General features: G+C 42.1%; 1 protein-coding gene across 2 annotated transcripts in view; it reads left to right on the top strand.

The window, feature by feature from the left end:
- RB1 (RB transcriptional corepressor 1) overlaps positions 1 to 13,921 on the top strand; it is a 382,409-nt gene extending 368,488 nt beyond the window's left edge. For both annotated transcript variants that reach the window (XM_033948118.1, XM_033948117.1), the window contains 2 exons: positions 4,575 to 4,624; positions 12,260 to 13,921. In XM_033948118.1, coding sequence (XP_033804009.1) covers positions 4,575 to 4,624; positions 12,260 to 12,333 — 124 coding nt within the window. In that variant the 3' untranslated portion in view covers positions 12,334 to 13,921. The remainder of the gene's footprint in view (positions 1 to 4,574; positions 4,625 to 12,259) is intronic.
- The last annotated feature ends 1,415 nt before the right edge of the window (positions 13,922 to 15,336 follow it).

Here is a 15,336-nt window from a genome sequence, read left to right as displayed (position 1 = left end):
ATGAGATGGATCTGCATGCACTGCCTCCTTGAGATGCAAATCTATCTCGTGGATATCCTGAAAACCTGACCTGCCTGTGGCTCTCAAGGACCGGATTTGCCTACCCCTGCCATAGAACAGCTAGTTGCCTTCCACTTCCCCAAACACTGACTCTTACATGTGTAACTCCTTCCCCCCCAAAATAAATGTATTTAATTAGTCAATGTAGAGGCAATGAGCAGTATAAGCCCCTGATGTATACAGATGACCTGTGGGATTCTCCTAGAAACAGAAAATGACAAGAAACTAAAGTAAGCCTTTCCTTTCTTCCAGTTTGAAATGCTTGGCTAAGCCACCCACGCAGCCTAAAGTTAGCTGAAGCTTGTTGTCTATAGTTCCTTTAAAAGCAGTCCTTTTACACATTTCTTCTCTTCAGATGTAACCAAAAAGTTCTAAGACTTGCTGTTTCTGCCCAAAACATCTGTTCTCCCTTGTTTAAAGTGTGCTTGCCTTTTCCTTGTTTAGTTTTGATATGTGCCAAAGTGCATAGTGTATATGGGGGAGGGCAGTTACCAAACTTATCCTACACCTTCCAAATTCTTGACAAGGATAAAGAGAAACAAACTTTGGAAGTTTTATTATCTTTTAGCAGTTGACATATTTAAAGGATGACCGTTTAATACATTATTTTCAGTAATAGTAAATAGGCAGTATAAGCACTTAGGCAGCTGTGATATTAAGGAAGCGGCATCTGTTTTATAAACGTATACATTTCTATATCTAACATGTTGCTTAGACTTGGTTCCAGCTGATGTGCTGTTGTGGGAACTGGGCTTCTGATATGCTCCTTGTATTGAACTGTAGCAATTTCCTGCTTGGAATAATATTAAAAGCCAAGTTACCATTAGTTCAGTACTTCCTTTTGAAAGTTCAAGTTTGTCTAGATTTGATCCCATCCCCTCCCATGTACTCATCACCATTTCTCCTGCTATCATCCCTGCTATCTGCCATATCCTCAACCTATCCTTCTCTACTGCGACAGTACCAGACACCTTCAAACATGCCGTACTTATGCTGCTCCACAAAAAAACTCTCTTAGGACCCTGCCTGCCCCTCCAATTATCGCCCCGTCTCCCTCCTCCCCTTCTTAACCAAGCTACTTGAACGTGCTGTTCACCGCCATTGTCTTGACTGGGCATCCCTCCTGCCGCGATCGTTAAGGAGGGGGGTGCCGGGCAGGAAGCTAAACTTTCGTGGCAGTGAGATCACTTGCCACAATAAGCTCAGCAGCAATCTGATTCTCTAACTGGCTTCTGTAACATGGACATCGGTTATAGAATCTGGTTCTTTTTAGGTGGGCTTAGGCGTGATTTTGTATAGGATGCCTGTTGGCTTCTGAGACCGGGCATCCTATACAGAATGCAGGCCTTAGTGTTCATGCACAGTGTTCATATGGTAGTTCTGCTTTTACATTTTGTGGGTTGGTAGCTGTCGGTGCCTTTTCTAGCAGGGAGGAAAACTTAGGAGTAATGTAGGAAACTTATTTTTCATGGAGAAGGAGGTCTTCCATTTTTTCCATGACTGTTCCCTCTCTTTGAAATAGTATCCCAACTTACTTACGTGAAGAATCAATTCTTAACCATTTCAAGACAGAGCTAAAGACATTTCTATTCCTTGATACTTTTGGGATCTAACTGCCCTTTTAAGGGCAACCTAGAATGATTTTACCCTTAGTTCCCCTCCTATTGTCTTTCCCCTAAACATTATCTTTTACTATGAAAATTGTAGTTCTTGCCTATTTACCTTTTGTCCCCGTTTGTCATGATTTTATGTCTTTGAAAGTTTTTGTCGTCCCCTGAGATGCCCTGTCATTTAAAATCTGTATTTTAGCCATTGTATGCTTTTACAAATTTGTACACCGCCTAGAAGGCTGATTAGGCGGTATAAGAAATTTTAAATAATCTTGAAACATGGATGCCTAGAATGTCCTCTCATGGGAGGTGATAGAGAGGAAAACGGTGATGGAATTTAAAAAAAGGATTTCTAATTAGAAAACAAATGGTATAAATTAAAGAACTAAGGCTGGTATTGGACAAACTTGTACGTTTGTGTACCATATATGGTGATTCAATGTAGGATGAGCTGGGGAGGGCATCAATGGGAACTCCACTAACTTGGAACATGAGGATATTACTGGCCAGACTTTACAGTAAATATCCTGCAAACAACAGGATGGTTGGATAGGCTGGTGTGAGCTTAGATGGTAACTTTAGCAGTTGGAACCTAGGACAATATCAGGTGGGCTTTAGTCTACGGCCCAGAAATATCAAAGAAGTGACAAGTTAATTTATTTATGTATTTTTAATGAGAATAACTAATGGGCAGACTGGATGGACTGTTCAGGCCTTTATCTGCCATCTGGGTTATATTTCTCAATCTTTCTCATGTTTTTACATCTACAATATACCCCCAAAATTTGCGGGGGTTACGTTCCAGGAGCCCCTGCGAATTTCAAAAAACCGCAAATGTGGTTTTATTGCCTTTCAAAAGGCAGGAGAGGGCAGCTGGAGCGCCGGTAGGTGAAGAAAATCACTCGCTGTCTGCTAAGATCACCTCTTCCTGTAGTAAAGTCAGGCTATACCAATCAGGAACTGATTTGACACGCTGCTCCTGATTGGTGTAGCCCGACTTTACTACAGGAAGAAGTGGTTGGAGCAGACTGCGAATGAGCGGGGTGAACATTGTATTTGCAACAAACTTCCGGTTAAAATTAGAACTCTTCCATTTTTTTTCCAATCTTTAGAAAATCTTTAAAAACATATCTTTTTAATAATTCTAAATGAGGATGCAGATTATATTAGGACAACTTTTCTTAGAATTACTAATTTGATCCGATCCATTTATGTTGTACCGTATTTTCACGCAGATAACACGCACCCGTGTAAAACGCGCACACGGGTATAGCGCGCAGAAACCACGATTTTATGTACAAAAACTTTTGTATACCGCGCTCACGGGTATACCGCGCATGCTGCCCGACTGTCCTTTCGCCCGCCCCGACTCTCCTCTGGCCACCCCGACTCTCCTTTCGCCCTCCCCGACTCTCCGTGCGCTGTCCCGACTCTCCGTGCGCTGTCCCGACTCTCTGTTCACCCGCCCTGACTTTCCGTGCCTGTCCCCCTTGAAGTCCTGTCCCCCCTTGAAGGTCTGCCTGTCCCCCTTGAAGGTCTGTCCCCATCCTGAAAGCCTGATGCCCCCCCCCGACGTCCGATACATCCCCCCCCGGCAGGACCACTCGCACCCCCACCCCGAAGGACCGCCGACTCCCCAACAATATCGGGCCAGAAGGGAGCCCAAACCCTCCTGGCCACGGCGACCCCCTACCCTCACCCCGCACTACATTACGGGCAGGAGGGATCCCAGGCCCTCCTGCCCTCGACGCAAACCCCCCTCCCTCCAATGACCGCCCCCCCCAAGAACCTCCGACCGCCCCCCCAGCCGACCCGCGACCCCCCTGGCCGACCCCCACGACACCCCCACCCGCCTTCCCCGTACCTTTGTGTAGTTGGGACAGACGGGAGCCAAACCCACCTGTCCGGCAGGCAGCCAACGACGGAATGAGGCCGGATTGGCCCATCCGTCCCAAAGCTCCGCCTACTGGTGGGGCCTAAGGCGCGTGGGCCAATCAGAATAGGCCCTGGAGCCTTAGGTCCCACCTGGGGGCGCGGCCTGAGGCACATGGTTGGGTTGGGCCCATGTGCCTCAGGCCGCGCCCCCAGGTGGGACCTAAGGCTCCAGGGCCTATTCTGATTGGCCCACGCGCCTTAGGCCCCACCAGTAGGCGGAGCTTTGGGACGGATGGGCCAATCCGGCCTCATTCCGTCATTGGCTGCCTGCCGGACAGGCGGGTTTGGATCCCGTCTGTCCGGCCAACTACCAAAGGTACGGGGAAGGGGGGTGGGGGTGTCGTGGGGGTCGGCCAGGGGGGTCGCGGGTCGGCTGGGGGGGCGGTCGGAGGTTCTTGGGGGGGGCGGTCGTTGGAGGGAGGGGGGTTTGCGTTGAGAGCAGGAGGGCCTGGGATCCCTCCTGCCCGTAATGTAGTGCGGGGTGGGGGTAGGGGGTCGCCGTGGCCAGGAGGGTTTGGGCTCCCTCCTGGCCCGATATTGTCGGGGAGTTGGGGAGTCGGCCGGGCAAGAGGGCTTGGGCTCCCTCTTGCTCCGATCATGGATGCGGGTGCGGGTGGGAGCGCGTGCGAGCGGTCGTTCGGGGTGGGGGTGCGAGCGGTCCTGCTGGGGGGGGTGAATCGGGCGTCGGGCGGGGTGGGAACTATGTAAAAAAATTTTTGTATACCGCGCTCACGCGTATAACGCGCGAGGGGTATGCGCGGTAGGTAAAAACACGTATAACGCGCGCGTTATATGCGTGAAAATACGGTATATCTTTATGTAAACTGAGTTGAGCTTCTAATGTAGAAGATGACTCGGTATATAAATCTAAGGATTAGATTAGATTAGATTTACTATGTTACTACTTTAGTTCTGCTTGTCAAGGATTATCACCTGAATGGTAATTGTATTTTTTTCTCTCATCTCTAGTAAACACATGCTTGGAGAGTCTAAATTCCAACAAAAGCTGGCTGAAATCCGTAAGTATTGAAAACTTCTGCAAACTTTTTTTTATCCCTTTCTCCCTACACTGCCTGATATAAAGAAAAGAGATCATACTTTAAAGGCTAGATTCACTTACCAGCTTTGCGTGGCTGATCCATACAAGCCCGATCAATTCCCAAAACAATAAAATTAAAATGAGAGCGATCGGAGGAATGCCCCCTCCGACTGCATGGATCGCTAGTGTGCAATCCTGACACATGCGCAGACCATCTGCTTTCCCTGTAAATGGTCTGCATGTGTTTGATGTTCGTTTTTGTTGCGTTTTGTTTTTGTTTGGGGGGGGCCCGACTCTGCTCCTCTTCAACTAACATTTACCAGTTCTCTTGAAGGGCGATCCCCGGTGGCAGCAGCCTCTTTAAAAGACTATGGCCCTGACTCTCCTGCTCTCTGCCGCCTTCCCGGGGCTACACTGCATAGTGCAGCCCTGCTTTAAACTTGCGGGCTTGGACTGCAGGGAAGGCAGCAGTGAGCAGGAGAGTCGGGGCAGCAGCGATCAGTCTGGGCAGCAGAGAGCAGGGGGAGTTTGGATTCGGGGCAGAGAGCAGGGTGCCGAGGCTGGAAGGCAGGAGCAGGGCGGCGAGAAGAGCTAAACAATCCAGGGCTTCTGCAGAGTAAAGGCAGCGAGATTGGGGCAGCTGAGAGCAGGGTGGCAATGGAGCTAGAGAGTGGGAAAGGACTGGTCCCCCAGCAGTTGCTTCTTGAGTTGATCAGCCAGCCCAATCAGTTTGCAAAATTTGTTTAGTGAATCGCATCCCTACCTACTTTGCATGCCGTTCCCCTCATTTGCATGCACGGATCGGCAGAGACGTAAGTGAATCGAGCCGGAGTAAAATCAGGTTGCAAACCAATCGGTTTGCTTAGTGAATCTAGCCCTAAATTAGCAATTGTAAAGAATCATTTCAGGTCACAGGAAAGAGAGAAAACATTGAGCACTGATCAGCTGAAAAGACACATATCAAACTCTGAACAATCAAGGTAATATCTTTTTAAGTTACCCTCCTTAAGAAGAGAAACAAAAAGAATGGTAACTTAAACATTATCATCTTAATAGTGCAGAGCTTGGTATGTGTCAAAATCATACTTCTGCTCTCAATGCAGTTCTCTAATAGGTTCTGCTAAGGGGGTCCAGATGTCATTCACCCAAGGAGCAAACCTAAAATCAATATGTATCTTTGATTCTACTGAAGCAAATTTTCTGTACCTTAGGTATTCTGGAAAATTCTAAATGTGTCTTCTTCACATTCCTTTCTAAAATACAGTAAATGCTGTCAGTAATGTAGACAGTTCTTTCGTCACAGGGTATAGATGTCACTCATTTTAGGTCATTACACTGCATGTGCTGTATGTGCCTTCATAAACTGAAAATATATTTTAAAACCAAATTACAGTATTTTTGGATATTGAAGGGCTAAAAACAGCAAGTGTTAAGCAGTTGTTATTGTAGCATGCCTAGTCCTGGGTAGATTGGGTGGGAAGGTCTGAGGGGAGATGTTTTACAGTGACACCTAGGGAGGAATTCATTAAGCAGTGTTTTCTTTTGAAATTTGCATTTTGATTGGAAAATGCTGAACCTTCTCTAATAGGTTTTCTGGTAAAATGTAGAACACCATTGAACAGCAGATGTAATATATATGGATGGATACAACGTATTTATTAAATTTCATCCTTTAATTCAATGTAATAAATATCCCCCCCTCCCGCTTAGTACTGATGAGTCTTTTTCTCAGAAACACCAAATATAAATGACAACCCTGCTTTATGGTATAGGTTGACAGTTTACAACCTCATTTAATATGTTTTCTGCAGAAAACAATTTTGCAGCTATTTAAAGTAGGCCCATTATTTAAGTAACAGTAACTAGTTTCTTTCCTACTTATATAAGCTCAGGATTTGAACTTACCCTTAGCTTCCTGGGTAGAAGGCTGAGTAGCCATAGATTGTTAAAGCCCAATAAATGTCAGCAAACACTGGTATGTTGTCTGTGTTTAACTAGATATTTTTTTTTTTTTAACCACAACAGTGGAGTAGGATTTTTTTTTTAATGTGCACTGATCTCTTGTTTTGCCCTAGAACTTCTGGTTTTCTCAGTGAAATCTTCCTCCCACTTGCAAACTCAAGTTACCATACAAGTAATTTCCTGATTTTTGCAGTTGCTTACCTGTTACAGGGGTTCTTCATAGACAGCAGAATAAATCAAGATATCCAAGTGGATGATGTCATCCAGCACCAACATGGATAATTCAGTCTTCTAGATTTTTCTGAGCATGTGCAGGACTTCCCATACAGTCCCATTAGTCTAATACAGAGCTTAGGCATCAGCTCCCTGGAAAGGTGGGTGGTTCTGTTTGTCTGGTTTAGCCTGCTGTCTTCAGTGTCCAAGGCTCTGTATATACCTCTCTCCCTGTCCCTTGTGTTCTCTATATGCTGACAAATAAGGACTACACCTAAGAGATTCTGTAAATATGTAGTTTTTGTATTTTGACAGTATATATTATAAAAGCAAGAGCAATCCAAGAAAATACTTTTTTACAGAAAGGGTGCTAGATGCATGGAATAGGCTCCCAGTAGAGGTGGTGGAGACAGGTTGTGAATTCAAGAAAGCGTGGGACAGGCACTTGGGATCTCTTAGGGAGAGGAGGAGATAGTGGATGATGCAGATGGGCAGACTGGGTGGACCATTTGGCCTTTGCCTCATGTTTCTATGGGTTGTGCGAGCTAATGGAGGTAATTCTGGTCTCTAATTTGGCACATGTTTTCAAACTATTCACAATGAAAATGCATGAGATAAATTTACAGGTGCTGCTCCATTATATGCAAATGTGTATCATGCATATTCATTGTGGATATCTTGAAAACCAGAGTAGCTGTGAATGTCCAGAGGACTCATTTGAGAACACCTGGGTTGGAGTGATAAGGTAGGGCTGTTCCCTGCCCTCTCTTTTATTTGCTTTATCAATAGAGCCTTTGGAGTGTGCTGGAGATGAGCTGGTTGTCTTGGTGCATGCAGGTTCCAGTTACATAGGAAAATGTGAGAGGGAGGTTCTAGAAACCAAATCTAGGCTCTTACATAGAAAGCTGAAATCCAGCTTCCAGTTCTACACGCAGGACCCAAGAGGCAGGCAGAGCTCTGAAGTCTCACTGCGTGGTTGAGACGCTGGTGCAGGGATGAAGGATTTAGATTTGTTAGGAACTGGGCAACCTTCTTGAAAAGGGGGAGCTTGTTCTGAAAGAATGGACACCACCTTAACTGGGATGGAACCAGTCTGCTGGTGCTAATGTTTAAAAAGGAGATAGAGCAGCTTTTAAACTGAGATATGGGAGAAAGCCGACAGTCATCCAGGAGCGGATGGTTCGGTATGAGGTATCCTTGAAGGATACTATTGAAAAAGGATATTTAGGGAGTTCCAGTAGAGCGGTTTCAATAATGGTGAAAGAAAGCCAGGAGTGTTTAAGAGGAAGGCAAAGTGAAAGACTCAAATTTTCCATCATCATCTCACAGCCTGTAGATACAAGGAAAAACCGCAATTTGAAGTTTCTGTTTACAAATGCTAGAAGCCTAAAAAATAAAATAGGAGAGTTAGATTATATAGCACTGAATGATGAGGTAGATATAATAGGCATCTCGGAGACCTGGTAGAAGGAGGACAATTAATGGGACACTGTATTACCTGGATACAAATTATATTGCAAAGATAGAGTAGATCACATTGGAGGGGAGGTTGCACTATATGTCAAAGAGGGAATTGGACCAAACAAAATAAACATTCTGCATGACATAGAATCCATATAGACAGAATGAGCAGACAGATGAAGAAATGTTCTCAGAGATTAGGAAAGCTGGCAAATTTGGCAACAGTAGAACACCTCGAGCTGTATTAGCAAAAATGATTGGTGGATGATAGAGAGGTGGAGCTCAGTAAAAGAGAAGCAGCTGAAGAACACTGTACTTTTGGAGTTCTAAACCATGCTGATCATTAAAATGGACTGTGAATATAGCTGAAGGCACGATGCAGTTGAAATATTAATCCCCGACACAGCCAGTATGGCAAAATGGGGAATTTCCCTGTCGGGTATTAGATATCTGGGTACTTACAGCATGGTGGATTTGAAAATGAAGAACTGCCATGGACAGAGCTGAGTGCCTTTTAATCTTTTGTGCTTGGTGCCATTTATATTTTCAGTGCTGGGTATTAATATGCTTGAGTTTTCTCCTAAATGTCAGCCTAATTTTCAGTAAGGAGTAGAGATATTTTTAGACCCATGAAGCTCAGCTGAGGTCTTTTCTCCACTTCTTTTCTTTTTTTCTGTTTCTGTATATGGGAGTAGGGCTCCATGTTTTTTTGTAACTTGAACTGAATATTGCTGGCTGATAGAATCTCAGGAACCAATTACCTTTAAAATAACTAAGGATTCCTTTTACTAAGGCGCGCTAGTGCGTCTTAGCGTTCGCTAAATGCTAACGCCCATTATATCCTATGAACACATTAGCATTTAGCACACACGCTAAGACACACTAGCGCACCTTAGTAAAAGGACCCCTAAGTGTGTATAGCTAATTGAGTGGGTGATTTCAATTACCCCAACATTGACTGGTTAAATGTTACATCAGGGAATGCTAGGGAAGTAAAATTTCTAGACATTATATGATTGCTTCTTGGAGCAACTGGTCCAGGAACCGACAAGAGGGGGAGCTATTTTACATTTAGTAATTGTGTTGGGTTCGCTGGGAAACAGTGATCATAACAATCAAATTTGAGCTGATACCTGGAGTGACGTCGCAAAAGAAATCTACTGTAGCGACATTTAATTTTCTAAAGGTCAACTATGAGAAAATGAGAAAAATAGTTAAAAAGAAGCTAAAAGGGTCAGTTGCAAAGGTTAGAACTGTAAACCAGGCATGGATGTTATTTGGAAGCCCAGACAAGATGTATTCCACATATTAACAAAGGTAAAAAGACGAGGAAACAAGAGCCGCCATGGTTAAAAGGTGAAGTGAAAGACACTATTAGAGCAAAAAAAATCCTTTAAAGAATAGAAAAAGGACCCAAATGAATACAATAAGAACAGATATAAACACTGGCAAGTCAGATGCAAAGCATTGATAAAGAAAGCAAAGAAAGAATATGAAGAGAAACTTGCAAAGACTCAAAGTAAGAATTTTTTTAGGTACATTAGAAGCAGAAAACCTGTGAGGGAATCCATAGGACCGTTGGATGACTAAGGAGTAAAAGGGTGCTCAGGGAAGATAAAGCCATAGCAGAGAGACTGAATGAATTCTTTGCTTTGGTCTTTACGGAAGATGATGTAAGAGACTGTTTTATCTTTTCAGATGCTTCCTCTCTGACTCCCTAGGCAGTATATCCAGACATTGCAAAATTGCTTATGTCAGTTCATTGGGGAACTTTAAAAAGCCTCGACTTCCCAGCGCAGTGCTTTCTGCAGATAAATTGGGTGGTCTAGAGGTTCCCTCTTGAATTTATATTACAAAGCAGCCCAGGCCAAAAGGGCTATAGAGTAGTTTCAAAATTTGGTCTTCAAGTGGTCAGTGAAATGAAATAAGCTGCTTTACCAAAAGCATTGTGATGATCAGGAGTGGATAGATATTGAAGCAGCTTATCAAATGTAGCAGTGGCAGCCGTTGTTCAAGAAAATAATGTGTCATTTTATCTACTGCTGGTACCTGACTTGGTTGGAGGGGATGTGGAGAAAGGAGCACCATGGGCCATATTTGGTGGAGTTTGTTGGAGACAGGTCCTTGTTCTGCCCACACATATGGCCCTCTTACAGTTACATGCTAAAACGCTCTTATGCTACCATATAGGATAACATGCAATACATTAAAGTGCCACTTTAACCTAAGTCCCAAATGGGGTAGGGGAAGGCTTCTTAGCCGGCTTACCCGCTGGAGGTTGCGACACCAGAGATGTTTCTGCTGGTGTTGATGAGTGCGGCATTGCCTTGGTCGGTGTTAGTAGAAATGTCGGCTCCCCTTCCATAGCGACACCGAACAAACGTTGTTGAAATAATGAACAACGAGTACAGGATTCTGGACAGTGCTCAGGCCCTAGACACTGGAGACACCAGCGATGTGGGTCAGTCACAGAGATGGGCTGAGCACAATGACTGCACTTCTTAAATCCCGTCTGCAGTCTTGACATTTACGGGAAGACCACCTCGGTGAAATCAGAGGCCCAGGTGGTACAACAGGCCCCGCAGGGCCAAAAACCCATGAGGGATTAAAAAAAAAAAAAAGAGAGGGTTTTTTTTTAACCAAAGTAACTCTTAAGAAAAACAAAAGAAGAAAAAAACACAAAAATGACTAAAAAGTCACTGATGAGAGCAGGAAGACAAAATAGTTTTCAAGGGCCGTTGAAATGTGTCTTCATAGTTCCACGGAAACTAAAAAACTGAGGGACCGCGCGCCTACGTCGGGTGGGAAGGCATGCGCGATGCAGGCTGATCGCGAACTTTCTAAAACTTAAAGTTGCGATTCACTTTTCAAGTGTCCTTACCGGGGCTCCATTGGTGATGTTACCCTTGTGTGAGAATATGTTGCCTGCTTGTCCTAGGATAAACCTTTATTAGCCATGAAGACTTAAGCCTTAGGTTTTCCCTGTGAGTGAGCAAAATAGCTATAATAATATTGGACTATATATTCGCATAGTGTAATAGAGACTGAGAGAAATTGAGCTAGCAACTGCACATGTTCAGAAAACTTTTCTAGGTTTTTCTCGGCGCTGAGAGAACTATCTGGTGGTACTTTTAGATGACTTCACTTACTTGTGTAGCTGATTTATCCTGCTTGTCACTGGGTTAATGATGTGATGTACATGGTAAGGGTTATTAAAAGAAGGTAGGCCACACAGTGTTCATAAATTTGATGTTCTGAGATATTATAGTGAACTGTGATTATTCTATGGTGTTTTCAGATGTAAAGCTAACTTGCAGGTTGTATTACTGAAATGCTCAAATAGCTGAACACATCAGTTTGTGTTTGGGCACTGAAACTCGTACACCCAGTGTTATTACAGCTATTTAGGATGCTAGGATATTGAAATGTAGTTTTATTAACTTAAAGAATTGAAATAGGATTTAAAACATAAGTGTTGGCATGTTGGGATAGATCAAAGGTCCATCAAGGCTGATTATCCTGTTTCCAACAGTGGCCAATCCAGGTCATAAATACCTGGCAAGATCCCAAAAGAGTAAAACAGATTTTATGCTGCTTATTCTAGAAATAAGTAGTGGATTTTCCCAAGTCCATCTTAATAATGCTTTATCGACTCTTAGGAAATTAGCCAAACATTTTTTAAACCCTGCTAAGCTAACTGATGTCACCACATTCTTTGGCAATGAATTCCAGAGTTTAAAGATTATAAAGAGGGAGTCTGGAGTAAATTATTTGGGTTTTTTCATTAACCATCCAATCCCATAATAAGTGCACATGAAAATGATAAGGCCAATGCAAAGGTAACTTGCGCAAAGTGTGGAAATACTGTTCTTGTATTTGTATTCTGTCTAGGAGACAGTCTATGAAATTGTTAATTTACAAATCTTATCAAATAGAAGAATGCCATTGCCGTTTTCTTTCTACCTTTTCTCTTATCTAGCATCTACTAGAACCAGAATGCAGAAACAAAAGCTGGCAGATGGGATGGATACCTCAAGCAAAGAAGAACAGTGAAATTGTTTTCTCAGGAATCTGATTTTGTAATGCTTCCTTCTCTCCTATCTTTGTCAATATTTTTTTTTTAAATATTATTTGTGTTTGATAGCAATGTCTAGTTTGTTTTCTGTGCTTTTAAAACCTTTAAACATATAGAACATACTGATCTATGTTCTACATGAAATATATGCCACAGTTTTATTAATTTATTATGGTTTTTTTAAATATAATTTTCAGATGGGCAAGTTTGTCATTCCTGATAAATGCAGTTTACTGGCCCAGCACCCCTTAATTTTATCCATACCAACCCTTTCTATCTAGTATACTTGATGGTAGACAGGGTAATTAAGATGCACTGAATATTTTTTTGTCATTAGATTTTGTTATAATAATTGGAATTTGCACTATTTGCATACCGTGCAGATTTTAACTTTTGTGAGGGAAACCTAAAATCAATATGTATCTTTGATTCTACTGAAGCAAATTTTCTGTACCTTGGGTATTCTGGAAAATTCTAAATGTGTCTTCTTCACATTCCTTTCTAAAATACAGTAAATGCTGTCAGTAATGTAGACAGTTCTTTCGTCACAGGGTATAGATGTCACTCATTTTAGGTCATTACACTGCATGTGCTGTATGTGCCTTCATAAACTGAAAATATATTTTAAAACCAAATTACAGTATTTTTGGATATTGAAGGGCTAAAAACAGCAAGTGTTAAGCAGTTGTTATTGTAGCATGCCTAGTCCTGGGTAGATTGGGTGGGAAGGTCTGAGGGGAGATGTTTTACAGTGACACCTAGGGAGGAATTCATTAAGCAGCATTATGGCATTATAACACCTTAACATGTATTAAGGGAAATTAGCACATGTTAAATGATAAAAGTCCATTCTGTACCTATAGGCTTTTAGGGCTCCTTTTACGAAGGCACGTTAGTGCCTTAACGCGCGAAATAGCGCGCACTAGCTGCTACCGCCTCCTCTTGTGCGGGTAGTAGTTTTTTGGCTAGCGCGCGCTAATCCAGTGTGTGCACTAAAAACGCTAGCGTACCTTTGTAAAAGGAGCCCTTAGTGTTTAATGTGTGCTAATTCTCCTAACTGCTTGATGAATTTCTTCCCCTTCCCCTCCCCTCCCCTTAGTGGTTAAAAGGCAATATTGGATGTGGTATGGCTGCACCTCTGGAATTTGCCGCTATAGCACTTGGCTTGTGTATCTGATGGGGCCAGGAAAAATACTGGGAAACTGCGAGTGAAAGCATCTTAAAATGAGATGCATAAAAAGACACAAGGAATGAAGTCCTGGAGGATGTAAAAATGTTTTTTGTTATTATTTTATTTTTTTTATATAATGTTTTCTCAGCTTTTGACCATAAAAATCCACTGCAAAAATTTATGATATTTAAGAATGATACAGTTGGTTCCATAACTTCGGTCTTTATTTCTTTAACTATTAAAAAGCATGGCTAACTGTGCCCTCAGTTATTCCTAAACTGGACCTATATTTTGGCTTTTTGCTTTTGATCTAACTGTTCTGGTTTGTTACATTACTGGTGTAGGATGCGTACTGAACATGCTTTGATTCAGAATACAGTGCTCTTCAGACCCTAAGACAGGGGTGTCCAATGTCGGTCCTCGAGGGCTGCAATCCAGTCGGGTTTTCAGGATTTCCCCAATGAATATGCATTGAAAGCAGTGCATGCATATAGATCTCATGCATATTCATTGGGGAAATCCTGAAAACCCGACTGGATTCTGGCCCTCGAGGACCGACATTGGACACCCCTGCCCTAAGAGGATAATTTTAAGACATGTGTTCCCTGTGGAAATATCCTTTTATCAAATAGTCTGTCCTTTTTATGCAGACACTTTCAGGAAAGGAATTCTAGGGAGGTGGTGGCTGAGCAGCTTTCGTTTATATGCCTGTGCTTACATTTTCATGATAGAACTGCCCACACTATAAAGTAGGTTTAACTGTGTGCAGACAGTTTTGCCAATGTAATTTTCAACAGAACTTTATACATCTAAGTTTGCTTTGCAAATTGGTGTAACTTACACTTGCACATTTATGCAGGTTGTTACAGAAGTACCTTCTGAATGCTTATCGACATTTGGATTTCCAGTTATGTATTCCTGATGAAGGAAGGGGTACAACCCATGAAAGCTAGTCCACAAATATATTAAATTGAATAGTTGATCCAGTAAAAGGTATAAAACATCTCATTTGATGTTAATCTGTACATATCCTAGTGATTTAACCTGTTATTCAATTATATATTCTTTTTTTTTTTTAATCTTTAACCATTTAACAGATTCATTCTTTTTTATAGAAATTTATGGGGGAAATCAGGTTTTTTGTATTAAAATGAGATACATATACTGTATAGTTTTTTGTGTCTAACCTATGTAGAATTTGCTCAGTACAAAAAAGAAAATACATGCAAACTAGTTTAGCCATTTTTTGAAAAGATGTTTAAATACTAGATCATAACTTCTAAAAATCAAATCCATGCCATCTGTTTCTTTCTTTTAGTGGAGACCATCCTCTGGAATCCCTGAATATACCTTGTTAAATTTTAAGCTTTGAGTATTTGACCATTTTTTCTCACTGATTGAGGCAGTCTCTCAAACAATAGTTTTCTTTTGGATAGCCTGGGTTCTGATTTTAGTTATAGAAACATAGAAACATAACTGCAGTTAGATTAGTAACAGGATTCTGTATAATGTCTGCTGACTAGTGACTTATAAAGATTAGTGTGCTACAGCCAGAACATCATTCAGTACTGCTTTATATTGATAATGTGCTGCTGCTTCTTTTGTGTTCCTAAAGTTTCATTTTGAAAATTTACACTACAAATGTATAATTAATGGATCACTGTCTTTTATGATTAAAATAGGTATTAAACAAGGTATTGTCAATATTTTTCATGAGTGTAGTTTTCTGTTCAACACACAATATGTTCCGCAGAATATTAGAAGCACCATGTGGAGCCTGATGGGAAGCACGCATAGATCAGCATCAGCC

The sequence above is a fragment of the Geotrypetes seraphini genome, chromosome 6, assembly GCF_902459505.1.
Source record: "Geotrypetes seraphini chromosome 6, aGeoSer1.1, whole genome shotgun sequence".
Lineage (NCBI taxonomy): Eukaryota > Metazoa > Chordata > Amphibia > Gymnophiona > Dermophiidae > Geotrypetes > Geotrypetes seraphini.
The sequence above is the reverse complement of the archived record's forward strand: the minus strand, read 5'-3'. Positions and strand labels throughout refer to the sequence as shown.